At 43.1% G+C, this 9,087-nt stretch overlaps 1 protein-coding gene across 1 annotated transcript in view; it reads left to right on the forward strand.

Moving 5' to 3' along the window:
• The window catches only part of LOC123508346 (facilitated trehalose transporter Tret1-like), a 14,458-nt gene extending 7,137 nt beyond the window's left edge, over positions 1–7,321 (forward strand). Inside the window, exons 2-6 of the mRNA XM_045261968.1 lie at positions 3,334–3,658; positions 4,189–4,362; positions 4,597–4,731; positions 4,989–5,407; positions 5,737–7,321. Coding sequence (XP_045117903.1) covers positions 3,334–3,658; positions 4,189–4,362; positions 4,597–4,731; positions 4,989–5,407; positions 5,737–6,186 — 1,503 coding nt within the window. The 3' untranslated portion in view covers positions 6,187–7,321. The remainder of the gene's footprint in view (positions 1–3,333; positions 3,659–4,188; positions 4,363–4,596; positions 4,732–4,988; positions 5,408–5,736) is intronic.
• The last annotated feature ends 1,766 nt before the right edge of the window (positions 7,322–9,087 follow it).

The following is a 9,087-nucleotide window of genomic DNA, read 5'->3' on the forward strand; positions in this document are numbered from 1 at the left end:
GAGTAAAGAAAGGCAGGATGAATATAAGTTGTGAAAGTAAATGTGAATGAGAATGTGTGTTATGAACTTTTGGTTTGAGGTGAAACATTCTGAGTACGCTTGAAGGGAGGTGGAGGTGGAGAGAGGTAGCAAGGTAATCGGAAAGAAAGTATCAGGAAAAAAAAGTAACGGTAAAAAAGCAACAACTTTTGTTAGGAAAAAAACACAACAGAAAAAAAGTAACAGTGTTTCTTGTATTTAGGAAAATAGTAACCTCTGTCACATTTACATAATCAAGCCATAAAAAATCTAAAAAAAACATGTAAGTTTGGAACTTTACATACTCATGCCATAAAAAAGCTAAAAAACATGTAGGTTTGGAACTTTTGACCTATATCAAGAGAATATATTTATTTTAAGTAATAATTCGGGTTATACATATATTATGTCTAATACCTTCTAAAAATTTTGAAATGGTCTTTCTTCCACTCTGTCATTGCAAAGACGTTGTAGTCGCTTCTGCGCTTGAATGGCCTTTCTACTCTTCTTTTCTTTGGATGCAATGCCAATCAGATTTTATTGCACCAAAGTGTCGACAGTGGCATGATCCTTCCGGAACCACTCTATGCATTTAAATATAGACGGATGATGGTGTCTAACCAAGTTTGAGAACTTGTTATTCCAACCTTCACATACATTGTTGGCACGAGAGTTTCCTTGTAATGTAGCTTCATGGACATTCCAAACATATGGGGGTACTTTGGGGGTACAAGACGCAGCCTAACACCCTGTGAATCCTCGATCTGTCGGGATCTGTAGCCACCAGACACGTAAGTTACATTAAAATAGTCTACCAGCTCTTCTGCCTCTGGAGGACTAATGGTCTTTAGGTACGCCATACCCCCCAGTACCTCATTAGTGAGCAGGAAGGCAAGTCCATCCAACATACCACAGAAAAGCCGGAACCCCTGGTTTGAATGGTAATGTTGTGTAAGGCCAATCTCTTGAATTTTACGCCAAGTGTTCTGCGTAAGGTGGTAGAAACATTCCTTGCTATCCACTTCTCTACCAAAGCTGGCACTCACTGCACGTAAAACAGCATCTTCGAAGTCGCTCACAACCGTCTGCACTTGAAGGTTATATCCTAACTCCGAGCTACGGTCGACGATAGCATCAAACAACAAGTACACTGCTCTTGACTTCTTCTGTAGCAAAGAATATACATATGAAACATAACTATCATCGAATGAAACTCTGAGCACATAAACCTGAGTGAACTGTGGTGGTGCTATCTTGAAGTTACCATCCATGTAGATGGTCTCTGCAGCTGCTAGACGAATTAGGTCCTCTTCTGTTGCAAAGGCAATGATAAGAGATTTTGCTTCTGGCCCGTTGTCATAAAGGAGGAATTGCTGACGTCATTTTGTGTACTTTCATGTCCCCAAACTTGAGCCAGAGCGTAGCCCGCCTTAAGGCAGGGCCGGCCAAACTCAAGCCAGCTGCAGAGCAGGCTCGACTTTCCGCTAGCCAGTTGTGACGTCACATGTAAATAAACAAATAAGACATGACGAATGAATGTTCCATTAGCTGCTGTTGATAGTTCTGCACCAAACTGAATGCTGTTTCAGTATCTTCTGGTATCTCTGGCAAGTCTGGGAACATGATGGACTGGACTGTTGATGCAGGGAGGAAAGATAGCAACTAGGATGATACCAGCTTTGAAGCGCCTGGAGTATAGAGATAGATTAAAGGCATTAAACATGTTTTCATTTGAGAGGAGATGTATAAGAGGGGATATTTAAAATGTTCTCAGATACAAACTACATAGATGTGAGATCTTTCTTTACCTTAGAGGAGGGAAGTAGGACTACAAATCATGGCAGGAAGATTAGAAAGCAAGGCTGCAGGTTAGATATAAGAAAATATTTCTTTAGTCATAGGGTGGTAGACTTCTGGAATGCATTGCCAGAGACGGTTGTAAATAGCACTAGTTTGACAATGTTAAAAACAGATTAGATAAGCACTTAAATTTATTAGATTTATAATTATGTATAGCGCTGCATGATAGTTTTTATAAGAAATTTACTATAGTTAAACAAGACATGATCCCCATGTATGGGGACCACAAATTGTAGAGGATTTCGCTGCAGGACTTACCCTGTTAATGGGCCAAATATTTAGAATTAGTATATAATGTATTGTGTACTTGTAAGTGTAACTTTAAGTACTGATGACGAGGTCGCTGTGCGACTGATACAGGATAACCTAGATGGGCCCTGGTGGCCCTTTGCTATCCTATTATTTATGTTATGTTATGTTATGTTATGTAGGAAAGATAAGTTACAAAGCTGCAGCATATCTTGCACTTCCTGTTCGTCTGCCATCTTTATTGTTGTCATCTGTCAGCTGGTGACTGGTCACGTGATCGAAGGTCTAGCAGGCCCGTTTTCCATTGTCCCAGGTTTTGCTTAAGCCTGCCTTAAGGCGAGGTCTAGCCGTAGGGGCATTAAAAAACGCAGCTCATGTTACGACACATTGCATAGGTCACACTAGTTTGGTCAGAAGTGTGGTTGTGATGTAGCCCTGCCTGTGGATTATCCAACTTGTGTGTAGTGCTTAGACTTCCTCTACAATTTCTGCTTCCTTTCTCTGAACATTTCCACTTTTTTTTTTTCTTTTCGGGTGCACGAACGTGTATACATGTATTCTTCAAAACAAATCTTGGTGCCACCCTTATTGCTCTTTATGACCTCCATGCTGCGACTGGCTATGTAAGCAACTACTCATGTGAAGTAGGCTCGCATTAAGTTCTGCAAAACTCTGAAACAGTGAGCAAAAACCCCGAATCAGCAAAAAAATAAATAATGCACTTCGTGAGCAAATGAATCTTAACCAAAACTCCGAATCAGCAAATTAATAAGCTTCGAAGTAATGCACAAATTATTATCAAACGTGATGTGAAAACCCGTTGATACTTTTTTTCCGTGTTACTTTCTTTCATGTTGCGTTTTTTCTTGTTGCTTTCTTTCCGTTACATTTTTTCTTGTTACTTTTTTTCCTGATACTTTCTATCCTAGATTCAGGTAGCAAATGTAGACTGTGAAGTGGGAAGAAGAGAGGAGATCATAAGGCAATTAAGCGCCACGTGAGGTCCAATAAACACGTATTCGTTTAATTGATATTCTCGTATTTCTGCAATTAATTGATTTAATACCTTTTACTGTTTTCCAATACCTCTCAATATTTTCTCCCCCAATTGAACAGTAGCAGTAGCAGCCCGTATATACTATACCGGTACATCTTGCACGTCGCATTTCCATTTAATTCCACTCAATGCCCAACTAACGTCTTCAGGTGCTAGCGGCGCTATCTGTATCCATGGGGTCAATGGCTGTCGGCTTCACGGCTGCCTACACCTCCCCGGCCCTCGCCTCCCTGGACGCCGCCGCCAACGCTACATTGGATGCCCTCAACATCACTCTCGACGGTACCAATGCCACCGACAACGCCACCCTTGAAGCGCTCAGTTCCACCCTGACGGTCAATGAGGAGCAGAAGTCATGGATCGGTTCCCTGATGCCGCTCAGCGCTCTGATCGGCAGTATATTAGGCGGCTACCTCGTCGACGCCCTCGGCAGGAAGATGGTGATTCTTTTATGTGGGCCTCCCTTCATTGTAGGTGAGCAATCCTTTGATGTCTTGTGGTTATCTGATGCAAAGTAGAGGCTGTTTTTGTACAGTACATAGGAATGCATGGAGCACTCACTCACTAGTGAACTTGTGTAGTGATTTAGACATTACTCTCAGTTCTTGTGTGAGTACCAAGATTGTACTGATCATTCCTTATACTACTGGGCATTCAAGACTGGTGTGAGTAAGTGAAGACTTATGTCCCTGGGCCTGACTTTGAAATGTCTGGGTCTCTGACCAAGATCTTTAATGTGTTTGTGTGTGTGTGTGTGTGTGTGTGTGTGTGTGTGTGTGTGTGTGTGTGTGTGTGTGTGTGTGTGTGTGTTTCATTAATAACACTGAATTCTTCTCAAATTATAGCACTATTGTGAAACCACATTAAAAAGCCAAGTTCATTAAAACATGATGAATAAGAGATTATGAGCGGTCACTCAAAATTAGTTTAGGGGAGGAGGATCAGATGAGGGGGACGTGCTTCGTATTCCGTCCCCTATTCCTGATATAGTAACGATCCCACAGCGTATATCTTGATCGGGTCTTCCATCAACGTGATGATGATCTACGTGGGACGCGTGTTGGGCGGCCTGTGCGTGGGTCTGCTCACCCTCACCTTGCCTGTCTACCTCAGCGAGACTGTACAGCCGGAGATTCGTGGCATTCTGGGCCTTCTACCGACCACCTTCGGGAATGCCGGTATGGTGTGTGTGTGTGTGTGTGTGTGTGTGTGTGTGTGTGTGTGTGTGTGTGCATTTTTTTTATAAACAACATTGGATGAAGTGATTTAGGAACTGATTCTTTGGAAATATATGTTTTGGATATGTTAATTGCAGTTTTCTTCCAGTAAAAGAGTGTGAATATGTAATTTATCTTTCCTTTCATCTCATCTCTCGCTACGTCTCCGTAATCCTGATCCTTCGCCGCTGCCAGGCATCCTAGTGTGCTTCTTAGTGGGGTCACACGTCAGTTGGTGGGTGCTGGCCTACGTCGGCGCCATCGTGCCGCTCGTCTTCACCACCATGATGTGTTTCGTGCCGGAAACACCGCGATGGTACATCTCCAAGGGTGAGTCAGGGCTCAGTGAGTGGAGGCGTCCCGGCGGTGGTGTGCTTTGTGACTAAGAGAGTGTATGTGGTAGCCGACCTGAGAGTTGAAGTCCTTGCGATGTTGCTGGTGTTGACGGAGGTCGAGGAAAGGGAATATTTCTTACATAGGGCTATTGCTCCCTTAAGATTAGGTGTGTGTGTGTGTGTGTGTGTGTGTGTGTGTGTGTGTGTGTGTTGTAAAGATCGCTGAAGAGTAAATCCTGATTTGTGTAACAGATCGCGTGGAGGACGCTCGCAGCGCCCTGCAGTGGCTGCGAGGTTCCTTCAATGATGTGGAGTTTGAATTGGAGGCAATCCAAATCAACTATGAGATGTCGAGCCAGACGAGCTCTTCCTTGATGGATGTGTTCACTCGACGACACATTCGCCCATTCCTACTGTCCATGGGCCTCATGCTGATTCAGCAGCTTTCAGGTATCAACGCAGTCATCTTTTATACTGTGGATATCTTCGAGATGTCTGGCTCCGCCATCAGTGGCCATCTGTCTACCATCATCGTGGGCGTCGTCAACCTGCTTGCCACCTTCGTGGCTAACGCCGTGATCGACAAGGTGGGCCGCAAGGTGCTTGTGTATATCTCCAGTGGCCTCATGGTGGTCTCCCTGCTGGCCCTTGGCTCCTTCTTCCATGTGCGGGTGAGCCCTTGCTGTTCGCTGCTTGCTGCTCAAGAGATTTTTTCTTGCAGCCCAAAGTCGTTTCTCTGAAAATATGTTTCTTTAATACGAAAATGTATCTGTAGTGTTATTACCCTAAAGCACATGCATTTGTATCTTAATTAATCTCGAATATATAGAAATTTCCATATAAAACTAGTAATATGAACTTATAGTTACGCATATCCGTGGACATTTTTTTTTAATCCACTTGTCATTTAATTCCTGTTTTTCTTATTTTCTTATACAAAATATTTTACTATACAAAATGATGGCTGCGACGTAGACACTGACTTTTCCTTTGTATACAGGAGAATGCTGAGAGTCTCCCAGCTGACCATGTGGACGCCGAGTGGTGGGCGGCGACGATCGAAAGCATTTCGTGGCTGCCGCTGGTGAGCTTCATGATCTACGTGGTCGCCTTCTCTCTGGGATGGGGACCCATTCCCTGGCTCTTTATGGGAGAGGCCTTGCCGGCCAAGGTCAGGGGCCCCGCTGCCTCCATGGTCACGGCGCTGAATTGGACATGTACCTTTGTCATCACCAAGACGTTCCCAGGCATGGTGCAGCAATTGGGGCCTTCCATCGTATTCTTCATGTTCTCGGGCATCATGGTCTTGGGTTCATTCTACGCAGTGTTCCTGGTGCCGGAGACAAAGGGCAAGATGCTGGAGGAGATCGAGGAAGAGTTGTCAGGGAGGAAAAAGCACGGCAATAGGAGCAGGAAGATAAGCACAGTTTCTGGCCTCAACATGAAATAATGAAGATGACCGCTACGAGTTTTCTACTCACGCCAGGTCCCCTACCACCCTCCCCGCCGTCCCCCGCCGCGACGGTAATTTACCCGACTGGCATAGGCAGTGATGTTGCAGCAGACCAACACGAAGCCTGATGAACGGTTGATGGGGAGACCCTGAACTCTGCCAGCGGCGTGGGACACATTCCTGTCGGCGGGCGGAGTGGAGGACAAGGAAGGAATGGACTAAGGTCACTAGTTCATTCTTGTGACTTTGGAATAGACAGGCATGTGGATCTGTGGCTTGGAGCGCCTGTGATGATGAACATGAGAAGTGAGGACACAGAGCCGTGAGAGCTGTACAAGACGAGGAGAGCCGTTGAGTGACGCTTGATGACAACCGTGTGGAAAGGCATTGAATTATCGGTGTGTGATGTTGCAGCGTATATATTGTTGAATACTTTTGTACTATAATTTTAATTTACTAACTTGGCTTTGTTTTTGTGTCAGTCATGTTCACGTCCCGCTTAGGAGTGCCTTAATTGTCAGTATCAGAAGACCACCATCCTGGGAAAATTAGACACGCTTTGAGTGTGTATTATTTACTATACCATCTAGTAAGACACCAAGAATTCGAAATGTGTACATGTACGTGTGTGTTCATTCTTAGAAACTGACTTGCACTGGTGTGTGAGGTGCAGTGACAGCACCTTCATACCGAGAGGAAACGCCACGAGAGACGTCGAGTGAAGATAAGAAATAAAAACACGAAGAAATTATGCAGTACTAAATCACCATTGTTTGGTGTCTGTATTAATTGTATAGATTGTAAAGCAACAATTGACGGTGATGATAAACTTGGCATATTTTTTTCTTTATTCTATCTATCTTCCTCATTTACTGCTGCCATCTCTCTCTCTCTCTCTCTCTCTCTCTCTCTCTCTCTCTCTCTCTCTCTCTCTCTCTCTCTCTCTCTCTCTCTCTCTCTCTCTCTCTCTCTCTCTCTCTCTCTCTCTCTTCTCCTCTTCCTCCTCCCACTTCAGTTGCAGATCTCTGGGTTGCCCCACCGGCGGATGCTGATCATATAAGCTGATAAACATGTCAATACTTGTGAAAACACCAGTTCTTATGCATATTCTTATTAAAACTATGACAGCGTAGCCTTTTTATGACTATCAACGCAAGAATTAACCAGTACTCTCAATCATTCATACCTTTCACTGGTAAACTCTGAAACTATCTGCCTGTTTCTGTATTTCTGTCTTCCTACGACTTGACTTCTTTTATGAGAGGTGTCAAGACATTTGCTCCCTAATTTTGGCTAACCCTTCTTATCTTTTAGAGAACTAGCATCAAGTGGGCCTTTTTTTTTTTTTTTTTTTTTTTACATTGTATTGCTCTTGGCTGGCCTTCTCTCCTACATAAAGATAAAAAAAAAGCAATACAATTTACTGGTTGGAGTTCCATGTCATCATTTATCGGCCAACGTGTCTTAGTGTTATCTATCTATCTATCAATCTATCCATCTATTTATTTATCTATCCATATCTATCTATCTATCGATCCATCGATCTATCTATATCTATTTATCTTTATATATATATATATATATATATATATATATATATATATATATATATATATATATATATATATATATATATATATATATATATATATATATTTTTTTTTTATCTCTTCCTCACCTCTAATTCTTCAGCTTATGCTGTTACCTTATCTTCTCCGTTGGGCTCCTCCGATCACAATCTCATTTCTGTATCTTGTCCTATTCCTCAAATCCCTCCTCAGGATCCCCCAAAGCGGAGGTGCCTCTGGCCTTTTGCCTCTGCCTGAGGAGGTATTATGCTGATTTTCCCTGGAATGATTACTGTTTCCGTGTCAGAGATTCATCTCTTTGTGCTGAACGCATACCAGAGGTGATAGTGTCTGGCATGGAGGCGTACATTCCTCATTCTTTTTATCAACTTAAACCTTCCTGTGTTTAACACAGCCTATTCTCGTGCTGTACGTGATAGAGAGGTTGCCCACAAAAGGTACTTGAGCCTTCCATCTATCTCCTGAATCTCACGCACTTTATATCTCTGTCCGGAATCATGCCAAGTCTCTTCTTCAGCTTGCCAAACACTCCTTCATAAACAGAAAATGTCAAAATCTTTCAAACTCTAACTCCCCTCGTGACTTGGCATCTGGCCAAAAACGTCTCTAATAACTTCACTTCTTTATCTTTCCCTCCTTTATTTCATCCTGACGGCACCACTGCCAACTCATCTGTTTCTGAAGCTGAACTCTTCTCTCAAACCTTTGCTTACAACTCCACCTTGGATGATTCTGGGCATGTCCCTCCCTCTCTTCCCTATGACTATTTTATGTCTACAATTAAAATTATTCGTAATGATGTTTTTCATGCCCTCACTGGCCTAAACCTTCGAAAGGCTTATGGACCTGATGGGGTCCCTCTTATTATCTTCAAAAACTGTGCTTCCGTGCTTGCACCTTGCCTGGCCAAACTCTTTCAACTTTGGAAATCGACCTCTACCTTTCCTTCTTGCTGGAAGTTTGCCTACATTCAGCCTGTTCCTGAAAAGGGTGACCGTTCTAATCCCTCAATCTACAGTCCTATAACTAGTTTTAATCTCTTGCTTGTGTAAAGTCTTTTAATCTATCATGAATAGGAAGATTCGTAAACATCTGTCACTTTGCAGTCTGCTATCTGATCGCCAGTATGCCTTCCGTCAAGGTCGCTTTCCTTACTGAGCCTTGGTCATCCTCTTTTAAAGATTTCGGTGAAACTTTTGCTGTCGCGTTAGACATATCAAAAGTTTTTGGTAGAGTCTGGCAAAAAGCTTTGATTTCAAAACTGCCCTCCTTCGGATTCTACCCTTCTCTCTGCAACTTTATCTCAAGT

This window comes from Portunus trituberculatus, chromosome 24 (assembly GCF_017591435.1).
Source record: "Portunus trituberculatus isolate SZX2019 chromosome 24, ASM1759143v1, whole genome shotgun sequence".
Taxonomy (NCBI): domain Eukaryota; kingdom Metazoa; phylum Arthropoda; class Malacostraca; order Decapoda; family Portunidae; genus Portunus; species Portunus trituberculatus.